This window comes from Barbatula barbatula (assembly GCF_947034865.1).
Source record: "Barbatula barbatula genome assembly, chromosome: 19".
Classification (NCBI taxonomy): Eukaryota; Metazoa; Chordata; class Actinopteri; order Cypriniformes; family Nemacheilidae; genus Barbatula; species Barbatula barbatula.
Genome location: NC_136782.1, coordinates 10868122 through 10890884, shown reverse-complemented (window position 1 = coordinate 10890884; position 22763 = coordinate 10868122). Strand labels below are relative to the sequence as shown.

General features: G+C 35.5%; 2 protein-coding genes across 2 annotated transcripts; one reads left to right on the top strand and one right to left on the bottom strand.

Moving 5' to 3' along the window:
• Positions 1-2846: 2846 nt before the first annotated feature.
• atf5b (activating transcription factor 5b) lies at positions 2847-7383 on the top strand. The gene is made up of 4 exons (XM_079480878.1): positions 2847-3465; positions 4224-4452; positions 4699-5824; positions 6042-7383. Exons 3-4 carry the CDS (start codon positions 4704-4706, stop codon positions 6226-6228), a joined length of 1308 nt encoding a protein of 435 aa, XP_079337004.1. The 5' UTR covers positions 2847-3465; positions 4224-4452; positions 4699-4703; the 3' UTR covers positions 6229-7383.
• Positions 7384-9796: 2413 nt separating this feature from the next.
• Positions 9797-16795, bottom strand: LOC306908182 (uncharacterized protein). Its single transcript, XM_079480830.1, has 11 exons — positions 16489-16795; positions 15894-16012; positions 15791-15815; positions 15663-15709; positions 14967-15577; positions 14167-14272; positions 13938-14084; positions 12927-12987; positions 12187-12350; positions 11372-11455; positions 9797-11224 (listed from the first exon to the last, which is right to left on the bottom strand). Exons 1-11 carry the CDS (start codon positions 16640-16642, stop codon positions 11204-11206), a joined length of 1539 nt encoding a protein of 512 aa, XP_079336956.1. The 5' UTR covers positions 16643-16795; the 3' UTR covers positions 9797-11203.
• Between the last annotated feature and the right edge of the window lie 5968 nt (positions 16796-22763).

Below are 22763 nucleotides of genomic sequence, written 5' to 3'. Positions count from 1 at the left end.
AGATTTGTTTAATGGTTTAAAAACCGTATACCCAAAATAGAAATATATATCCAATTATAAAAGAAAAAGTATTTTAAATCCAATTGCACCCTAGTTTTTAAAATATCAAATGATTTCTGGACAGAGTCCATATAAAATTCACGATGTGCTTATAGAGAGGTCACACTAAATACAGATTTCAGAAAAATTCTTCAGAAGACTGAAAAAGTGTTCTGATTTTTCATCATTCGTGTTGTTTAAAAGCATAATACAGTAATACGCCTGGTGATACGCACATGGAAAGACATACATTTTAAAACTTGAAGTTATGAAAAGCATGCAGTTACAGGAAATCAATTACATGAAAATCTAAATATGTTTGGGCAGGGTGAATACATTTCACTATATTTGTATCCATATTTTTTTATATACAGTAAGTAAAGACATTTTATGAACACTATATTTCTTTCAAACTATAATTCAAATGGTTATCTGACAGTGTACATCAGAATACTGCTGGCATGTGTATCAGAAGCAAATGTTATTGTATTTACTTGAAGCATATTATCATTTGAAGTTATATAATATATTGCTTTAATATATTAATTTTGTACATAACAAATGCAAATTGAAATAAATGTTCATTACATTTCCTGTATACATAGCATAATGTCCTATTGATAATGAACAACTAAACATGTTGACTGTTCAATGTATAACCTTGTCATTTAAGCCAAACCTTGTATTTTAGCCGGAATAAATACAATTCTAAATACAGACGTAATGACAATGACAACTTATCATCTGAGACCTGACAAAAAAGAACACTGTCTGTAAAGAGGAATACAAAGAATGATGTGAAGTGCAATGAGACTAAATAATAAGTGATATGTGAATTATAAATACTCTAACCATAGACTAAGCTAAATGTACACCTGGACTTTTATGGACACACTTTTACTATTTATGGAACACACAGTTATGGGCTAGCAAAATACACATTACATAATAAATAAATATGTGTAAATAAATAAAGGGTAATAAAGGGAAAAGAGGAGACTAATGTTGATTCACAACAGCCACAATATGCCATATGTGAAATTTAGCAGTGAGACAAGACCCTTTTCAAATTTCATGTTTGTAAAATGGCTCCTTCCAGTGGTAACTGAGAAAGTGCACCAATAATTATTATAAAGGTCAATACATGTACAATAAATAACGCTTGCTCCTGTCAATGTGCTTTGCTATGACTTTTATATATGTACAGTTCTCATTTTAAATATGTCTGTTCAAAAGCAAACTCACAAGTATGTTGTTCACACTAAATAAAATACAATAATGCTATTATTAAATTACTTGATTGGTACCTGATCAAATATAATGAATATAAATACAAATATATGAACAGAGTTTTTTTTTCTGCATGCTTAACGCTGATAAATTAAATGTTTTCATTCTGAAGAATCGGATTTAATGCAATTTTTAATTGTTAACATTTTAAATACAGTAATTCATTTATTATAATGGCCCACCACCACACAGTAGATTTATGCTGATAAAGGTCTCAAAATATGACAAACTGATAACTCAGCCTTGATATATGCTCTCATTTAAACGCCATTTTAAATAGAGAAACATTATCATAATTTCCCACTAATTACAGTTGTAAGAGTGAAACTGGCACCTTAGCAACAGAATTCCTTACAACCCACGTGTGCATTTCTAATGTTACCCTAGATAGAACATAAAACATTAATGGGGGAAGGATTCTTTGCAAGCCGGTGATGAAATTATGGTGTAACCTTTATCAATGTGACTCTTCATGGCAGCGAAGCAAGAATTGATATCACAAAACAGCTATTCCTACTGCAAACGTTGTAATGATGACAAATCACAAAAGAATGAAATGAATAAAGGGGAGAAGTCTAACAAAAATATAATAAAAACAATTTATCTCTGATAATTCTGAAAGGCATTAGTCTGCAATGGTGTGTCATTTGTATCCTTGACCCTGTTCATTTTAAGCAAACATGTGATTATATAAAATGTGTTTTACAAACAAACATGATATTGTATATGTACAATGCACATATGTATATCCACTTTGTCCAGAATGAGTTAATTAAGTTTAAATACAACATACTTTCAAGGTGGCCATACATTTTATTATGACCGTATCTATTGATCTTACAGTGCAAATGTTGTGAAATTGAAGATCAAGAAACCACACACCCTGGCAACAGGATGAGAGAGAGTGATGTTTCATGTTAGTGAAGTCCTCACTTTGAGAAACAAACAGGACATTTCATTTAATTTCACATTTAAAAAACAAATGCACACATCAGATATGCAAAGTAGACTTATTTGATCAGATGTAAACAAACAGTTACATTTTGCACATTTCAATTTAATATAAACTAAGATTAAAAATAACGTGCTATATCATAACACATGTATGAACCCACAAATACTAGAATAAACTGAAACTGTATTAAAAAAAATCTGCTACTATAAGGTTTTTTAACCTTACCATAGTAACTATTAAAGTATACTGCAATATGTACTTGTTATCACCATCCATAACATTAACAAGTTGTAGTGATAATAATACAGCAGTCTTACAATATACCGTTTATAATAGTAAATTTTACTACAGCATTTTTTCATGTGTCAAATAAAGGTATATTACGTACACATTGTATGAATTATTTCTTGCACACTGTGACAAGTGCAACATTTCTTCATTTCAAAGCAAGCTAATGAGTGTTTTCAGATCAAAGCCTTATTTCACAGGGCTGACTTTAATTTTTCTTTTTAAAACAATGGTCGAAGCCAGCCTTAAATATGGATCCTCATTATACATGTCCAACGCATAAACGGATCAGGACAAATGTGGCAACAAAGTTTCAACTTGGGCAACACTCCAGCAGGTCTGATGCAACAGGGCTGCAACGAGAGTTACATCTCAGTAGTGAAATCCAGTGTCCTTCCTCGTCGCATGTGGTTAAATAGTTCTTTAAAGGGCTCTCGGTGGCTCAGGTTCTGTGCTGGGATAACCATACGGTTCGGTTTCGTCAAACTGGACCGCTTTAATAATCATTAGAATTGACTTACTTCTAATTAAATACGCATATCGAAGTTTTAAGGCGTACGTAGTGAATTGTAACAGAAAGAAATATGTCGAAAGCGTAAAATCGCAAGGCTGATGTCAGGACTGACGTTTGAACTGAACTTGTTCCGTTAGTTTGGACCTCGCTGCAGGGCGAGGCGGCGGATGAATACCAGCTGATGTTATGCGGTTACTGTTTGCTTTGACGTGATACTCTTCTGTTGTCCCAAACTTTTCAACGATTTATCGAGTAAGCGATCGGCGTCGACATCAAATGAAGAAGAGTGAGACAATGCTCTGCTAAATTGAAAACGTGAGCTCCTCCACAGCGGTTTACAGCGCTCACAACAGCTCTCCGGACAACTCGGCACCATGGAGTAAGTGTCAACTTTCATTCAGACATCAATATGACTCACAACTTCCTGTGTCCGATTTATTTCTCACTTTAAATAGTTTTCAGAGTTTTTACACTGCAGCAGTGACGCTGAGAGCAGTTTACATTGATTATTGATCATTTCAGAAATCTTTATTATGGGCTACGTTTTTAAATAGGGGACTTGGTTTCTTAATAGAGATCTTAATATAGATAACTGAGATATTTTATGTTCTTATGTATTTGCAAGTTGTAGCTAAATTAAAGTTTTAAATGAAAGTTTAGCTCCTGTTAAATTATCTTTTTAACCCCTTTAATGGACAGTAGTAGATGGCAATATTTTATTTTATGTTTACAGTTTGGACTTTTATTTTGAATTTCAGCTGTAAACATGCTTTTTGCAATTAATGTTGCAAGCATTTGGCTTATCCCCCGTTTCACATTTGTGACTGAACATCTAATAGCATCATCATTACAGGACATCCCATAAACACTAGCAAAAGGTCAAATTAATTGCTGTTTAGCTTTTCTGTCCTGTCATAATTTTCCATCCTAAATCAGATTTTGTTTAACTAATTGATTTATTCATGTTCAGTATTGTCAATGAATCTGTTTGATAGAGTACATTGAAATCTATATGCATCTTCTGCTTGGTTAATCACCCTATGAAAGATGATGGTGTTGTATTGTTTCTCCTTACTGACATATATTGAATAATTGACCCTAAAGTGTGCATTTCACATTTTCTTTATTTTCATTCAGGTTTCAGTTTTTCGCATCTTTTTCCTGCATGTGGCATTTCTTCAATTCTCATGTGTTGTACGCAATTCACCGTTTCGACAAAACTAGAGAAAATTGTGGCGGCGTAGATTGCGCTCAGGAAGACTCTCCTCATTTGCACAGTCGGCTAAAGAGCTCCCTCTTTCCTACTGGCTAACGAAGGCCAATCACAAGAGAAGGGAGGAGCCTGCACAGACGTAGGACTAAATTGGTAAGCAGTACGACACTTTTATTTTGTCCGATTGTTGGTAGGAACCGCACTGCAGCGTATGTGTTAATGGCGTACAGTAAGTAAAGCAAATATTTTGGTGGTACACGTTGCTTTATCTGTTTTATCTTTTTAGATTGATAGCCTACTTTAGGTTGTTTTTTAACAATGTTAGATTTACGCAATGTGTGCTTCTGTCTGTATTGATTTAATGCAGTTATGCAGTTAATTAAAACATTTTCTCAACAGATTGGATGACAAAAACGTTTGACGCCTACCCACACTCAACTTCCACGGAATCCTCCCCTGGTTCCTCGATCCCCCCCTCACCTCTGGAGCATGATGTCCAAATGCCTTCCGACCTGGAGGTTATGACAACTCTTCTCAAAGAAGAACTGGCTCAGCTGGAGGATTACTACCTGTACGAATCGACGCCTATGAAATTGGAAAAATGGCAAAAATGTGACAAAAACTTACAAGCTATGGCCACCCAGTCATACTATCAGTTACCCTGCCCTTCGTACGGTGCCAACCAGTCGGAAACAAATCCCAGGCTGGTTACCCTAGCAACAGGAGAGCTCGACCTGCGGGGCTTCTGTGGCGGCTCCACGAGTAGACCAAAAATGTCTCGACCCAGCCCTTACAGCTACATTCGGACTCACTGCAATAGCCAAAGAATTTCTGCCAATGGATGTAAAGACGTTGAGGTGTTTGAGAAGGAAACGTGGACTTTCAAAGGGACTCATTCAGGTTACGCAGAGTTGGCTTTTGACCAGAGCTCTGTCGACAAATCCTTTGCAAAGAACCACGCGAATGCCAAGAAGGTTCGAGAATGTGCCATATTGTTGAAGGAGGAAGAGAAAAGTTGCTTCACCGAAGATGTGTTTTACAGAGCGGAGATGATGAGAAGTTACGATATCGGTGGGTCACTGGACACCCACCCCAGGAGAGAGGGCCAGAGCCATGGTATGAAGATGCTCGGCCACGAAGGGATCGCAATGCCGATTTTGCCGTGCGCCGAGAACGAAAGCTGTCCGCCGTTCAAGCCGTCAGATGTAGCGGAGTGTTATTTTCATCAGATTACTGCCAATTTAGAGCCATATAACGGCTTCATGAATGAAATCGAACAGCCACTCAGAACTGATATCCAGAATAATGACTACTTGCACCATGAATGCCTTGGAGATCAAAGCTTTGAATGTCTGTCTGGAGACAGTGTTGGCTCCTCTTTGGAGTTGCCTATCCAGAAACCAATGCAAAGGTCAAGGGAAAGTCAGTGTTTGTTTAAATCTGATATCAAAGTAGGTTCCTCAGAGCGAAACCATGGAGAACGCAAGCAGAAGAAAAGGGATCAGAACAAGTCAGCCGCCCACAGGTATTGTAGCATTTCCTTCTCTTTTGTGATCTGTGTTATGATGAAGTTTGCAGAGATAGATTGCTTTGCACAAAGAAACTGCTTTGTTTTGGGTAAAATTACCAAGAAAAAAAGAGTAGCTAAGCGGTTAATAGTTTACATTTTATTTGGGTTCATACTAGCAAAAGAGGCTGAACGATGTTATTTTATTCCACAAATGTTACCATGAAAACAACAGGTATCGTCAGCGTAAGAGGGCGGAGCAGGACTGTTTGGAGGAGGAACTTCATGGTTTGGAGGGGAGGAACAGAGAACTTCGGGACAAAGCAGAATCTGTAGAGAGAGAGATTCAGTATGTGAAAGATCTCCTGATTGAAGTCTACAAGGCTCGCAGTCAGCGTTTAAAAGATGATTCCAGTGCCTAAACTGCCTCTTACCAGCATTTTCAGCATGTTTTTGCTCCAAATAGTTAGTTAACCTCAAAAAAGAGCTCAAGTGTTAAAATGGTTTTGTTTTTCCAAAGCGAAAGCCGCATGGTTTCATGAAACTGAAAACAAATATATAACGTTTCTTAAAGCACTGTGATGATATAGCCTTGAATACGTTATCTCGATCTAGCTTGATATTTGACATTAAAATTGCAATGATGTATTCAGTGGAAAGCTGTCCATCAAGATTTGACTGAAGTAGAATTAGCCCTACTGACTTGTTTTAGTGAACAAATTGTGTACTACCTAATGTATTTTGTACAGGCTTGCTCCATTCTTTATTCATTGTGACTTAAGGATGGAGTAAACATCACAACATTATGACAAATGATGATAATAGTGATCACATGATACAATTCCTACAACTATTTCTGATTGTAATAATGCAAAGCGTTGCAATGTAAATTGTCACAATTTTTCTGTTCCTTTTAGATTTTCATGTATTTCTCATTTATTTGTGAAATAGCTCATGTAATTAGTATACAAGTGAAATATTGCTTTTGCAATTATTCAGTTGCTTTCTATATAAAAACATATAAACTATGGTTTAAAGCATTTTATGACTGATTTGTTTTGCCTCAGGTATGGAATGCATGTCTAATACATTGAAAAGCATGTTGGGTTACAATTTACTGCATGGCCCAAAATATGAAATGAATGCTTTTGTGGATTATTACCATATGTAGTTTTTTATTTTGTCCTTTGGCCATTTGTTTAACACCCATTAACATAGTGCTTAAAATATGTGGTTTGTTTTTTTAATTCAGAAACAATGTATGTTATCAGAATGGGATATGGATTGTTTTTAATGCAGGTTTGCGGAAAACAATCACTGTTATTTGCTAAAGGACTTCAGTTCAAAGGAATTTAAATAATTTCAAGATAATTGAAATGGTGCACATCACTACAGTAGTACAGGATACTGTGCCTGTGAAAACAGAAAAGTGTAGCAAATCTAAAGGCATATATTTCTGCAGGTTCAAACGTGTTTCAGAATCTACCAACACTTGATTAATAAATGCAAATTATATTGTGCAGTAATTCCTATTTTTGGTTGATGAATATGTCAATAAATGATTCTTAAATATTTTACGAAGATTGTGATTTTTTGTTGAGTAGAAACATACACGTGAGATACAATTATTTAGAGAGACGTCACAATAATATTATTAAGATTTTGCAACTAACATGAACTAACAATGATCAATATAGTAATAGTAAAGTGTTACCCTTAGGGATGTATTTCTCAAAGCCATTTCCAGCCATTTTATATCCGAACTATAATGTTTTAAAATAGTTATAATTCAAATAAAATTTGGATATTTATTTTTGTTTCTATTTTAAAACATGTTATTATAGCATAATAAACTTCACTGCACTTGTATCTTATATGTGGCTTTCTATTTTATTATTGTGCTATACATTATTGTTTTTTAATCTTCAAAATATTCGAGGTTCAGACGTACATTAAACAGCGTTAACAAAAAAGAGTAATACTAAATAATTTAAGTTTCTTTTCAAAGAAATTGACAGGAACCAAAAAAATCGTTTTTTAAATAGCAGGCAAAGAAAACGGTAATGAACTAAAGCTTTATTTTCACCGTAATACACCACTAAACGTGTACCAATGTGAATGTAATGAGTGATGTGGCCTCGCGGTGGCATTAGAGGAATATAATCAGACAGAATGTGACGAATGTACCGATGTGCGCCGTGTGTGTGTGTGACCTTGACGTTTTTCCAAGAAAGATCACAGAGCTTATGCGTGACTTGAGTTCAACACATTTATACACAACAGTAACATTTTTAAATAAAAGTGACTATGAGTAAAAACAGTTTCTGGCATATGCCTGTTATGAGTTAAAGCGATCTGTGATATAACCGCGCAAGCATTGAGGAAACATAAGAACAAGCTGACAAAAACGCAAACATGTTCAGTGCATATATTTAGATTGCCTGCCTTTTTGTTTCAAGGCACAAGTACATCTTCGTCTACCAGATATGTATTAATTTTACACTGAATATCATAAAAGGTTTAATTCCCAAAAACTAAACAGCACATAAAACGCACGCGTTTGTCTAAAAAGAATCATAACATTAACCGTGGCTACTTTTTAAAAGGTTGAACAAAGAAAATCTAAATATTTCTGGTACGCCCTGCAGTTCAGATAACTCTGCAGTCACTGGTCTTAAAAAAGAAATGTATGAAGCATTTTACTGTGAACAATATTTTTCACAATAGGCAAAAATGGACGAAACATTTTCAGTGACATGTACACAGTGATATACACTATACAAATGTGTTGCTGCCATTCATTTCTATAGCCTTTAATCGTGGACTTTACAAAATGAAACTTACTTTTTAAATCTTGACTAGTAATAACACAAATTAGAGAGTTCCTGTAAATTATATGTTGCTAGGTGGCCATTACTTTTTCATTTTCAACAGTGGCTATATTTACAGTGGAGATATATTTATTGATCTCAGTCTTTATATATTTTAGTATATTTATAAATCCAAATTCTTTTATTACCAATTTGAAGTTCACCATTCAACAGATGTTAGTTTAAAATCAAATTGTGCTATGGGATGTCTTGGAACAATGTTTGTGTATCACACCTGCTCTTTTCATATCATTCAGCCTGTTAGCTTAAGAAATGTTCACAATGCTTTGAAAACACACTGGGGAACTCAGAGTTAACAAAGATGTGCGTGAGAAGCTTAGAGATCTTAACCTGCAGCCCTTAGGGCACAGGTGCTTTAAACATTTCACTCAGTACTTCTTCCTGTCTCTTTGCCTTGGCTGATTTTGCTTAAAGGAATAGAAGAATCACAGCCTCACAAAGCGAGTCAGTTAAAAGTGCACACATTTACATTGGAATTGCGATTTAAAAAAAATATGAATGAACAGACATACACTCCTCGCATTTTAATAGCAGGCTGCTATACTGGCAACATCAAATAATTATTTTTGACTCCTGTGTCATCGGTTGTCACTTCACTTTAAGATAGAACATAAAATAAATTGCATGCATGCAGACCTGAATGTAAAATAACAGACAGCATGAGTGGAATATCAAGCTTTTTTTCAAGAATATGTATGGGATAACAAGATAATTACAAAGGCATCGCCTCTGTACAAACATGCCCTGTAATGCCTCTAGCAAAAACCTGCTTTGGACATGAGTGATGGCAAATACTCATAATTTAAGTTTATGAGAGTTCCCTTGCCAAAGTAATGGAAAAATAACTCCCAATACCAGTGTCACAGAAATCTGCTTTATATACCCACAATGATGAAAATAAGCACACATGGCCGTAGTTTGAGAACACCTTGTTGTTTCAATAAATGAACAGTTGTGTCTGTACAATTTGTTTTGACATTTTGAGACCTGATACTTCCAGCATGACCAGGAATGATGTCTTTGTGATAGTGGGGGCAACACAATAAAATCATTACACTCCAAAAAGATCTCTGTTCACTCAAATACTTGTGTGTTGGATACTGTTAATAAAAGAGCACAAAGTTTAATCACAAAATTCAAGTTAAACAGTTTGAGAAAGGTTTAATAGGTGTTCACAAATGTCTGGCCATTACAGAAGTCAATTATTTTATTTTTTCAATATCAGCAACAATAGCCTTTATAACCCAATATGTTCAAAAACAACAATGATAAAATGTACTTAGATAACTGGTAAAAATATGTACTAAATATTTTATATCCACTATTTTTATACACCATGTTACTTAACAGAAAAAGCATGCATATACAGGTATGTATTACCTCAAAAGCATTAGCTAAATAAATGTATGTATTTAATGTAAAATAGAAACTATTACGACCTTACGAACTATTACGAAAAAACTGTAGCTCCCCTTAACATGTTATAAACATATATTTGTATTTTAATGCTTATATATGCTAACATATCCCTCAAAACAATATGAGTATAACAAAAAATTACTAATAAAATATCATACATTTTAACCCCCTGTGTGTAACCTTAAAATACTTAAATTGCTGTAAATTTGACCATGTAAAACAGCATCTATAAAAAAGAGAAAAAAAACACCCCAAACCTCTGACAGTTACGAAATATCACATCTGAGATACAGTATGTTACCAATTTCGTGGAAATAACAAAATATTATGTTGGTGAAAAACCTTTAAAGCCAACCCCAGTATACAAGACAAACACGTTTGTGTCTGTGAGGAAGTGACTAAACAGCACATTAAATCTGGGCCACAATTATGATGTCAAAAAAAGACAATGGATCATCATTACACAAGATTTTACCAAGATTATTACACAGAGCCAACAGTAAACATACTGTTGACAATTTGTGTAAAAGTTACTATAATTTTCCACCCCATACATTTTAATTCAAATACGAAATTCCCCACAACCTGCAATGTTGCAAAAGGGCTAATTATTAAAATCAATACACTGTACGTACATGTACATATTTGTAAATGATATTGGTCTTAAAAAGAAACCACCATGCCAGTCTCGTACTGTAAATTTCAAAACTACTTGCTCTTAGAGCAAATAGGAAATACTGTGGTGTTAAACAGACTCACAGGTCAAACCACAACCCCGATTAATTTTTTTAAGATTCTGCTACTCAAACGTAACAAACAGTGGAAGTTTCATAGAAACCAGCTAACAGGCAACCATTGCGTTTGTTCAGTGAACAAAACCTACAGTTGCATAATACATAGCTTAACCGTGCCATTAAACATTTCTCAACTTTCAAAATTTCTAAAATACACACATACTGAATATTTTTCAATGGCAGGTTAAAGCTTGTATTAACTCTAAAACATTTACCGTCAGTTAAAAGCACTGCCTTACTTGGCAGACAAACTCATATCTATGGCTAGAAGCAGCTGTGTATCCAAAGCACTTCTAAGTCATGTTGCTGATGGCCTGGAAAACAGAGTAAACAATTCAATAAACACAAGACAGAACAGTGTGCATGACAAGTTTAGAGAATCAGTTTTCAACACTCAAATTCCATCAAACACTCAAATTCCATCGCATTGCATCAGTCAAGATTGAAGACGTGTCTCATACCTTCATTTCATTTGACTGACAGGAGGCTGGTTCGTAAAGCTTTGAATTAACACCTCTTTTCATCCCATTAAGACGAACCTGATACTATATAGGGGATTTAGGAAATGTTTATTAAAAAATAGGATTCTGTAATAGCTAATTGTGTTTAAATGCTCTTTTAACATTTGGTTGTGTTGAATGTCATGTTGACGGTTACAAAAGCTTATTAAACTAATTCACGTTTATTATGCCGCCCACGTGAAATCTTATACAGTAACCCATGAGCAAAGGTTCTATAGTGTTGCTTTAAAGTCACCATGAAACTAAAGTTGCGGTTGACTAATTTTCCGTATCGTGACGTGTATACGAGTGAAACGGCTTCTGAAATCAGAAAAAAAGTAGGGCGGGGCTTTATTTTTCCCTTCCCTTTTTAATTGGTTTGACGTAAATTGGGCCTGGAGGGGAGCACCAACCATTGTTGCTGACGTCATGTGGTGAAGTTGTTGTTGAGAGGGAGAGAAGAGCTTAACGTTTTTGATTAAAGATTACAAGTGCAAATGACGACAATAAAATAATGCTGGTCATTTATAATAATCACTGCAACACTGTGTAAAACACAATTTTACTGTTTGATTGCATGGTGACTTTAATACAAAATTCAGAAGTGCTCATTAGGCTGCTTTTTTCCTCCCTAAATAAACTGAATAGGGACTAAAACAAATTTCCTATCCAATATCTTCATATTTAGACATAATAGAACTTAAATTTTTTTGGGTGAACTTTCCCTTTAATAATGAAGCTTATCATTTTGATAATGAAATCATTCTCATTCTCACCAAAGCGTGTAAGTAGTACTCCATTTGCAGAAGGCACTCCAGCGTTTCCATCATCTGTTCTTTGCGAAGCGTATGCAGTCTGATCTGACCTGCAGACCCGCACAGCTTCAGTTCTCGTACCGTACTGTTAAGAGCAACTGTTGCACACTGCAGCGCGCTGAGTCCTGAAAAAAACACCATTGCACAACCCCTTAATATGCATAAAGTGGCCCGAAACACATACACTTTTACCAGGATAGCATTATGTAAGAAACAGACTGATATAATTCATAATTCAGTGTCACGAACCGTATCAGTCTGATTCTAAAATCATTACCTGAATATATTGTACAGTATTATCATACATCAATCGTTCATTCCTGAACTGAACACTGTTAAGCCAGATTTCATTACGTTTCTCATACACATAACCACTGTAGGACTTCAGAAGGCCCTGAATATATAACACATGGGTCATGTGGAGCACTTTTATGATACTTTCTTGTTTTTTGATGGTCTGATGCTTGCCAGCAAGACAGGATTCTAAAAACAAGTTAATGACTTGTACTGCTAGATTCTTTTAGAATCATGTGAAAGCAGGTATGTAGCCACAGCCGTGCGGTGGTAATGAGTAGTCAAAATGGCACTTGCCAATTTTCCTAAGAAAACAATTGAACTGCTTGTATGGAAATGAATAAAGCAGTGAATGGTTGCACATTGTGCTAACAACATTAGCTTAAAGAGAAAAAAAGTGAATATACCATTTGCATCTCTCTCCTCTAAATTAACATAAACGCCACTCCTCATAAAACCTTTCAGGACCTGTCAAAAACAATGAGATTTAGAAATTAAAGTATTTACATATGCATAAACCTAAAAGAAGTCATAATACGCTTCGGAAAAAAGAGACCATTCCAAATTTTCATTTCAAATCAGCATTTCTAAATGTATTGTGGTCATTCCAGTCCAGTGTCTGTTGAATTTAAACAAAATCAAACCTCAGGAGTGACATAAAGTCATCCAGCAGCAATGTGACAGACTGACAGCATGACGAGTGTACAAAAATGTAGGTTATCACATAAAAAATTATGTTTGAACTTTTCCTAATTACTGTACAAGTTGAAATATTACTGTTGAATTGCTTAAAAGTGAATATGATTTCTTAGCAGTATTGGAGATCTGAAAAATAAACATCATCTTTTTTGTTATTTTCACCTGTTTCTCCTGTTTTCATTTCATTTGCAAATAAATGCAAAAATAAATAAAAATTTTAATTGAAATTTGGATAAAATATTGTAAGCAGTTCACAAAATGAAACAAAAATGATCATTTAACCCAAACACATATCTATAAATAGTACTGTAACGAGCAAGGCGGGACGAGAGCCGTGGGGGAATGGCCGAGGCTGGTGATGCAAGTGATAATGAGTGTTAGCTGCGCGTTGCACCGGTCTCGCATCTCTCACGGAGGAGCTCCGGGAGCATAAAAGGACGAGCGACCGGAGGGTACAACGAGAGAGGACAGGGCCTGGACTTGTGTTTTATTTTATTATGTTTGTGTGGCCGGCATTCGACCGTGAAGTAGCTACCGGCATTTTAAGTTCATTTTATTGTTTGTTTTTGTTATATTAAAAGTAGATTTACGTTCGCCGGTTCCCGCGTCCTTCCTTCCTTTTACATTTTAAAATCAGAAAAACTGTTTATAAAATGGTCTCTTAATTTTTCCTGTGGCTGTTTTTTGTTTGGTATTACAGAGGCATATAACAGTTTCACCTCCAGGACTCTAATGTATCCATTCTCCGCACTGAGATGGACACACGTCTTCCCATATTTGTCCTTTTCGTTGATATGTGCACCAAGTGACACTAAATCAGACACCATGAAGTGTTGATTTCTCTGTGCAGCAAGATGAAGGGGCGTCTAGGAGGGGGAAACAAAATTTACCAAAACAATCCACATTTGTTGAGTGATTAAATTGTGTATTCCTGAGCATGCATGTCACCTTTCCCTCTAGATCTTTCGTATCCAGTTTCCTCAGAGTTGCCATTCGTCTGGCAATAACAAACACGAGAGCTCTTTTTCCCTCCTCAACCGCTCTGTGAAGGAAGCTACGAAAGAAAAATATTGATTGTATTAGTCCTATTATATTTACAGCAGAACCGGTTTAGTTTTCAACTTCATGGTATGGCAAACTGCAAACAACAGTTGTTTAATAAGAGAAGTGCTATTGATCTTGCAGAAAAGGTAAACTGCATCTTTTAATGTGACAACACAAGCTACTAGTTTAGGTTTACAGTATGTTTGTCAGGATTGTGTGCGTGAGCATATCAATAACTATCGTTTCAGTAATTTCAGGCCACAGTCAAAACTGGTGGATACACCACGTCATCAATCTCTGTTGTGCTGAAGTTCCTCAGATTTCAGCTGGGTTCCCACGTGAGCCATTAATCTCTTTTCTCCTGCCCTGCTTGAGGACTTAATAATGGGCTTTGTCATAAAGTTGGAAGTGAGAAACGAATGCGTCTGCTTATTCAACGTGACAACGATGATGGCAGACCCTATTTCTATCTCCCTATATTTCATAAAAGTTTCAAATAAAAGTCGCACTCCAAAAGCGCTCCCTTCTATTCTTCGCGCTTGGAAGATTATTTCCAGGATCTGCGTGCCGTTTCGTTCATTTTTATAAATTACATCCGTCTTTGAAGGATCACCTATTAACATCTGCATGAAGTAACCATCTGCAATGGTTTGAACTTTTGAACGAGTTCTCGAGAAGTAAAAAAAGAATGCGCAGCAACTCACGTTCTCCCCTTTTCGTCTGCAGCGAGAAGCTCTTGGTCAGATATTTCATTCAGAAAAGTCTCTTCTCTTTCCGTTTGGGCCCAGAAGAAGGCCATACATCTCCAGTCCTCCTCCTGATGATTGTGCCATGGTGAAAAGTTTTGCATCGAAACCTCCCGGTCTTCTCCATTGGGACTCACGTGATATGTTTTTGGGGGGGAGGGAACCTGGTGTTGAATGCCAAGAGAGTAGGACATACCATACTGATCATCATACCTGTGCTCATCTGTCTCGTACATGCCATATTCTACCTGGTTCATAAAGAAAACATCAGCACCCTGGCTGTAAACAGGAGAAGGGTAGGAGCTGGAGCTGGAGCTAGAATACGCAGGTGAGTTGTTTGAAGGTGCAGAGAAACTTGGAGACAGTGGCAACTCGTTATCTTGGTTATATTGGATGATAAAATCCTGTTGAGGTGAATCCTCACCCCTGAATTTCTCTTCATACTCTGAATGGTACAAACTTGAAAGCCTTTTGTTTGATGATCTGTAAGACTGACAGGTCTTTAGATCCTCTTCCAACACTTCAACTATGATCGCAAGCTCCTCCAAACCTTTTGTTTGCATTTTTTTCTATAACAGACATGAAATAAAGGTCACACGTGTCTATACATCTTAAGCATAAACATGCTACTTATGCAGTCGTTTTAACACTCACCAGACAATTCCTGCGATTTACACTGGTGTTGACCCGTTTCTTATCCCCTTTAAGCCAAAGACATTGCTATTTAGAAAAACAACAAATTTGAGAGGATTATATAAATATAATAGAGCTCTCAACCTTACCTTTGGATCCCTTGGATTGTTTCCCCTATAGAGATGAAGAAGGACAATGATGAATATGTTTCAGTATGGCCATGAATATGAAGAAAAAGCCAAAATTGTATACCACATCTTTTTGGTCAATGCCCTTGGCTATCCGTATATTTCTAAGCATGTCCCGTACTGGCATTTTCACCCGGACACCAAGGTAATCCTTTTCTGATATGGCCTTTTGTCTCTTTCTCACTAAGGAAATATAGGCCTGTTAGTGAGCTGCATGTTAAAACAACCAAAGCTATGTTACTGTTTAACTACAGTTTCCGTAGTAAAACCATACCAAACATATTCAATTATTATGGTATCACTTCAATAGCCATAATTTAACCATGACATATGTAGTAAAACTATGGTAATGCATGGTATGCATATAAAACAAAGTCAGAACATTTTATAAGGGAATGGCTCGTTATATGAAACATTTAAGAATGCAATATTTGTTTTCTTTTCATGTTGTAGGCTACTGTAAAGGTAACTTGTAAATGGAAACAATTCAAACGTTATCAGACAATATTAGCACACAAAAGCGCATATTAAAAATATGCCTATTGAATGTATAGTGCATATGTGCATTTATTCTATAATGTCTTTAAACTTTCTCAAATGTATTTCTCAAGCACGTTTTAAAATAGTTGGCACTACTAAGTGAATATTACTGTACCCACCTCTTTTGCTGCTGGATTCCCCGGTGCAGGTGTCTGCCTTGATCTGTGTCGGTATCAGTGTATTCGGTGCACTTTCATTAGCAGCAGGAGCTCCGGTCAGATGTGATTCGGGCAGTATTTGACGTCGCTTGGCCCTTGTTTGACTGCTCACCATGTTGTTTATCTGATCTTTCGCTTGACCAAGACGGAACGCGCTTTTAGACTATTATGATCAGAGACAAAGGTCTGTGGAATAGGCAGACAGACAGTCGGGCTCAATCAACAAGTGTGATCGTATCAAGTCAAGCGGACGGTAATGTTTTACATTGCTTCCTGCATTGAGAAGGCGGGACATCTGTCAAACGTGTAATTTCAGGAATTACCTGTTTTAAACATGTGGAAACGAAGCAGTCCAGTAAAAGGAACTCTTTCATTCGTCATCATGCAGTGTAACATAAATAACGTAGGCTAAACTAAGACGCTCGATTCAGCAGCAGTGCTTAAAATATAAACAGCTGTTTATGTTCCGCACTCGCAAAAGTCTATAATAAACCAAACTTTTAATTTAGTTGGCTAGTCCTCCCAAACACGCGCAATATCCGATCATTTTGACTTATGTCAAATCGCACAGTCGGGCTACATTTTAAGCTTACGTGTGTGTTTCAACATCACTATCAAGTGCCTTGGTGTCCTCATCAGAATCACTGAGCCATCATGAACATAATGCAAAATAATGACATTGTGAGGTTTTATTATAAATGGCCAAATATTTACACACAATAATAATAATCTTTTTTTCTTATAATCATATGCTTTTTTATTCGATGTATGTGATTTACACATACTGCTAACTACAGTGTAATAAGTGAATAAAATACAACCGATTCAGTAGAGGTTAAACTGCGCTTCACACAGTACATATCTACACTTATATTTCCCATTTTCATCATATTGTGTCTGTAGTATATATATATATAACATAAATATATATATTTATGTTAACCCTGTCATAGTGAAATATTAATTAATATAAAAACTTTTCAGAAATCCAAAGATATATTTTTAACATTGCACAGTCAGCTTTAACAGTGAATGTTGGCAATCCTGGAATCAGCAAGTGTATTGATGATGATACTTTTGATTTATTCTACTTTGAATTTGTCTATGGCTGGGTGGACATATTTTGTGGTTTGCACTTATGGTGTCTGCTTGCAGTTTAATAATAAAAAGTGTGGGAGCTTGACCAACATTTATTTCTAACAGCTAAAGGTCTACTGAATACAAAAAATATTAAGTTAAATGGAAAATCTCAGATTGTTTTTAAATAGTGGCGTCTCAAAGGCACTTTATAGTGATAATGATCGATTTGGTTTGACCTCATGTGGTGCTGCGCAAAACGATCGGCTCGTGACATCAAAGTACCGCGAGAGCATTTCGTCAGAAGTGCTTTCCAATCGCTGAAAACTCGCGGTACTTTGATTGGTCTGCGCAGCGCCCTGTGAAGTCGAACTGAGATCATACACTGACATCTACCGACGATAGTCAGTCATAAAATATGTTCGTTAATCCGAAAACAACTATTTTCCGTTATTGGTCCATTTTTTTGTCTAAAACAGTTAACCAATTCACGAATCGCAGCTATTGGCTAGTTAAAGTGATAGTTCACCTCAAAATAAAAATGATGTCATCATTCGCTCACATCATGTCATCCCAAACCTATATCACTTCGCAATAAACAAAGGATATCATGAATAAAGTTGGTAAGCGTACTGCACTGGTCCCATTTCACTTCCATTGTATGGACTCAAAACCACTGCAAGTGAATGGGGGTAAGTTAACAACATTCTTCAAAATATCTTCTTTTGTGTTTTCCATTACAAAGAAAGTCATAGGCTACAGCTATGAAATGACAACATGGTGAGTAAATGATGACATCATTTTTATTTTTGGGTGAACTGTATGTAACTATAGGTGAAATGAAATTAGGTATGTTGGTCCCTCGAAATATTCCCTCATAAATCCAATGTTCTTATTATGGTATTATAAAAAGCACATTCTCTTATTAATATTAATAATAATTATATATATATATATATATATATATATATATATATATATTTACCATGACAATAAAACTTAAAAAATACACAAGTTTATTAGTTTAGTTTATGGAGCCTATGCTATTAGTCATTATTGTCATAGAGTTCAACTGATAATTTTATTTTCTTCTAAAAGATTTTACGATTTATTATATTTCTTGATTTATAAGGTTTTTTTATGTATCAAATTAAGTGCATTTATAAAAAAGATTGAAACATTGTGAATGATTGAATACTGCATTTCTGAAGTGTAGTCACTAGATATATGCAGCTTTTGAACACTAGAGGGCAGCTTTGTACTGCTGTGGCGCTTAAATAATCAATCTTGCTCATAATGAGCATGGTCTGCTAAATTTTAACTGTAAAAACAAGATAAAACTCAAAACAAAAAAAGGATAAAGTTGTGGATTTTATGTTATGTTTTCTTTTAAAAGCCAAATCGATGCTTTTACTGTAAAGTTTTATTTAGGTTTAATCTAAATATTCTACACATGTGTCTTCAAAAATGTGTTTCCTATTGAACTTTTGGTAACAGGGTTGACAGGATATTCCCCTGCTGACAAACATAAAACACCAGAAAGAATGATAAAAACGTATATATAAAAATGCATTATTTCAACAAGGGAGCTATTATGATAAGTATGGCTTCCTTAATGATACTATATAAAATGCTACATAGTAAAACGGGTGTAAAAAAAAATTGGAGTAAAAAATGTATGCAAGAACGATCCAGGAAAAAGCGAACAGATTTTACAACAAATGAATGTATCCATTAGAATAGATCCTGTGCTTTCACTCCTTCCCTCTTCTGTCACTTCTGTTGCACACTTTGCTATATATCACATTACACACACGATGTGGTGCTGCTCATTATGATGGGGGCAGGTAGTACATTTCTCAATTTCTGCTTTACAGGTTTCAGTGCCTGAGAAAGATGATTAAATTGACTTGAGTATTGACGAGCTGCAATCCACATTGGACACACCTTTCTGTCTGCATGAGGATTTTGGATGTGGAACAGTGACGTTTAGGTTTCGATTTATCATTTGAATCTAGAGCGAAAAGGGCATACATTGTTAGAATACTCATTGCCTTCAACTTTGTAACACAGGCCCACACTTGCAACTCAGTGACTACACTCTTTAACTTGACCTTGATTTTACCTTGAAGCAGAGACCATGCACAATGACAAACTGTCATTTAAGGATGTTTTAACTTATTCAACCTAGATGCCTCCACAATAGCCTTTTACCTAATATAATTTTTACCAACTGATTTGAAACATACTGTATAATGTGTCTCATTAGACTGCAGAATCTGATCTATATTTCAATTATTTGTATTCATCAAATAGAAATGTGGACTGCTTCACTTCCAGAAAGAGAGAGTTTATCAGCGTAGTGATCATAAGATAAAGTTGAGAACTGAAGATTAAGAAAACTAAATAATGTGTGGAAGTTCCAGGACTTACAACTCGGTAGTTCCTTGGAAGAATTGGACCGCTCGTTTTATTGAGCGCTATTGTTTAACCAAGATAAGCTTTTAAAAAATCCCTGGCAAGAGACCATTTGCTGTTGTTTATTCACAAAAGGGGAAGTATGTTACAGTGTGGTACCATTAAAAAACTACTGTACTAAGTTCATGCATGTTACAGTAAATAGATTCTGCAGACTTACAGACAGTACTGGGACTTATCAGGTTTCTTGTTTATTACATTCCTAATAACATTTATAATTATTAAAACTTCATAAAACCAAAATCTGAATTCTAAGCACACTTATCCTTACATTTAATTGAGCTTGAAATGAATGCATGTGAGTTCACAAGATAGTTTCAGACTTAACAAGAAAACATAAATGGAAATTGTATTCGTTTGTTAATCTTTTAATTTGAGAATCTAAGAGATTGCTGACAAGCAAAAGACAGTGACTTTCTAACTGTTGAAAACATCACTCTCTAATGCACATTTTTATTATACTATAGATTTACTGTAAGCAAATCTGTTGCATTTCTGGGCCTGAGAGAGCACTTTATGGCTAGCCACGCCCCCTTCTGCAGCTACTGAGAGAGGTGCCAATCTGATAATCAACAATCATTTATTGATTACTGGCAAACCAATCCAGTTGCCAGACTTGCATGATGTGCACATACATATCTTTTCCCTATACATTAGAAATGAAGTCTTCATTTAACTTAAAACAAGTATGGGAACTTGTTGACCTAAAATGTTCATTTTGCGTTACATTTACATCTAGTCATTTAGCAGACGCTTTTATCCAAAGGAACTTATAAAATGAGGTAAGCAATGGAAGCAATTGGCAAACAAAAGGACAACAAGAAGCATAAGTGCAGTAAAACTGGTCTCATAGCCTACCACAGTATACAAAGCTAAGTCATTTTTTTATTTAAGGATAGAAAGAGTAGAAACGAGATACAAGTCAGAACTAATCAGTCAGGTGCTGACGGAAGAGATGTGCTGCTAGCCGATTCTCGAAGATGGCTACTAAATCTGCTGATCTTATATCAGCAGGCAGATCATTCCGCAAATGATTGTAAAAATACAAGTTACTTTAGGTTAAATGTAGCCTAAAGATTTTTGAATTCAGCTTACACATTCTTGTAGCATGTCAACAAGACACATCCTTTCTTCAACAAATAAATGAACTACAACCTCTCACAACACTCTTGACCCACAAACCTCAGTAAGGGTGACAAACAAACCTCATAAAGTAGAAAGACAAGCTTTTCACCACAATAACCACCAGACATAACAAAAACTATTGAAGTAGTATAAATAAAGACAACAAACCACAAAACAACAGCCTAATAACAGTAGTGGGATATTTTTGCATGATGCAATGCATGAGGGGTCAAACAGGTCAACCAACAGACTTAAACTTAGACAAATTGAGTAAAGTTTCAAGTTTCAACCCATTTAAACTCATCTGAGTGATGTTGGGATTATATATTAAGTGTTGATATAATTTTAAGTGACTGTATTGTTGACTTTAAGATAACAACTACATTCATTGTTTAGACTCATATTTTGAACTCATGTGATGCGATTACTAGATCTGGTAGCGTTACACAAATTACCCAGCAATAGAGCAATCATTTACCAGAATTAACTTAGAGACATGTAAATGAATGAATGAATGTTCATTAATGATTAATGATGTTCTGGCAAAACAATAAAGAGTTGGTCCACTAAACCGGTGTCAGTTATATCAAACTGATTGTGAGGAATAAAAATAGAATAAGGTCACATTTTCTGGTGAAAAGATTAATCTTTAATTAAATGAAAATATTTTAATAGCATTATATCACAATTCAGATTGATTGGGACTGTTTAAAGATATTGAGATGAAAAATACAAATTCTATAATTTTAATAGTGCTAAATGCAAGTGAGAAAATGTAACACTTCAGTATAGGGGGCAATTCTCACTATTAACTAGTTGTTATTAGCAGTTATTGGCTGTTTATTAGTACTTATAAAGCACATATTCTGCATCTCAAATCCTACTCAACAACCACCTTACAGTCATAACTATTAATAAGCAACAAATTAAGAGTTTATTGGGGGAAAAGGGAATTGCCCCATACTGAAGTGTGACGGAAAAAAGTTTGAAACAACCTCACTCTACATATTATAATTGGTATAAATTGCTGTAATAAAAATATACTGGAAATAAATAAAAATCCTATTACTTAAAAGTGCTAAATGCTGTCAACAAAATGTATTTTAATCCAAGTTAGCATTTTGCAGACATTCGCTTGATAGCTGGAGGTGTTATACCTTTGCGTGTTCTAACCCACCAAAAGTGGTTGAAAAACCTGCCCATCCACGACGAGTAACGTGTTGTTTACTGCACAGTCAGCACTGTACATCTGCCACCAAATTAGAGCAGTTTATCGCATTTTAGACGCATTTGAAGGAGGAAGACATCACAGTCATCACGGTTTTGTTTTTACAACATTTTCCCTTTTGCACAACCTCAAATGGATAACGGCTGTTTATGCTGCTCGTGTCAAGAGAAACCTAACTATTTGATTCATTCGAGACAACACAATCTGTTTCGGGGCTGCCTCGGGCCCAGCACTCTACTCCAGTTCTCATGTTTTTGGCTCTCTTTTACCTAACACCTCCCCTCCCTGTTCCACCATAACGCAAATGAATGTACAGCGTGGCTACAGA

What these genes read in the sequence shown, in the direction of transcription:
- atf5b (XM_079480878.1), top strand. Translation starts at nt 4,704, where the DNA reads ATGACAAAAACGTTTGACGCCTACCCACACTCAACTTCCACGGAATCC. An exon ending in AACAAGTCAGCCGCCCACAG is followed by an intron (nt 5,825 to 6,041) that starts GTATTGTAGCAT and finishes TGAAAACAACAG; the next exon opens with GTATCGTCAGCGTAAGAGGG.
- LOC306908182 (XM_079480830.1), bottom strand. Translation starts at nt 16,642, where the DNA reads ATGGTGAGCAGTCAAACAAGGGCCAAGCGACGTCAAATACTGCCCGAA. An exon ending in CGAAAGATCTAGAGGGAAAG is followed by an intron (nt 14,085 to 14,166) that starts GTGACATGCATG and finishes TCCCCCTCCTAG; the next exon opens with ACGCCCCTTCATCTTGCTGC. An exon ending in GATACATTAGAGTCCTGGAG is followed by an intron (nt 12,988 to 13,937) that starts GTGAAACTGTTA and finishes TGTTTTTGACAG; the next exon opens with GTCCTGAAAGGTTTTATGAG.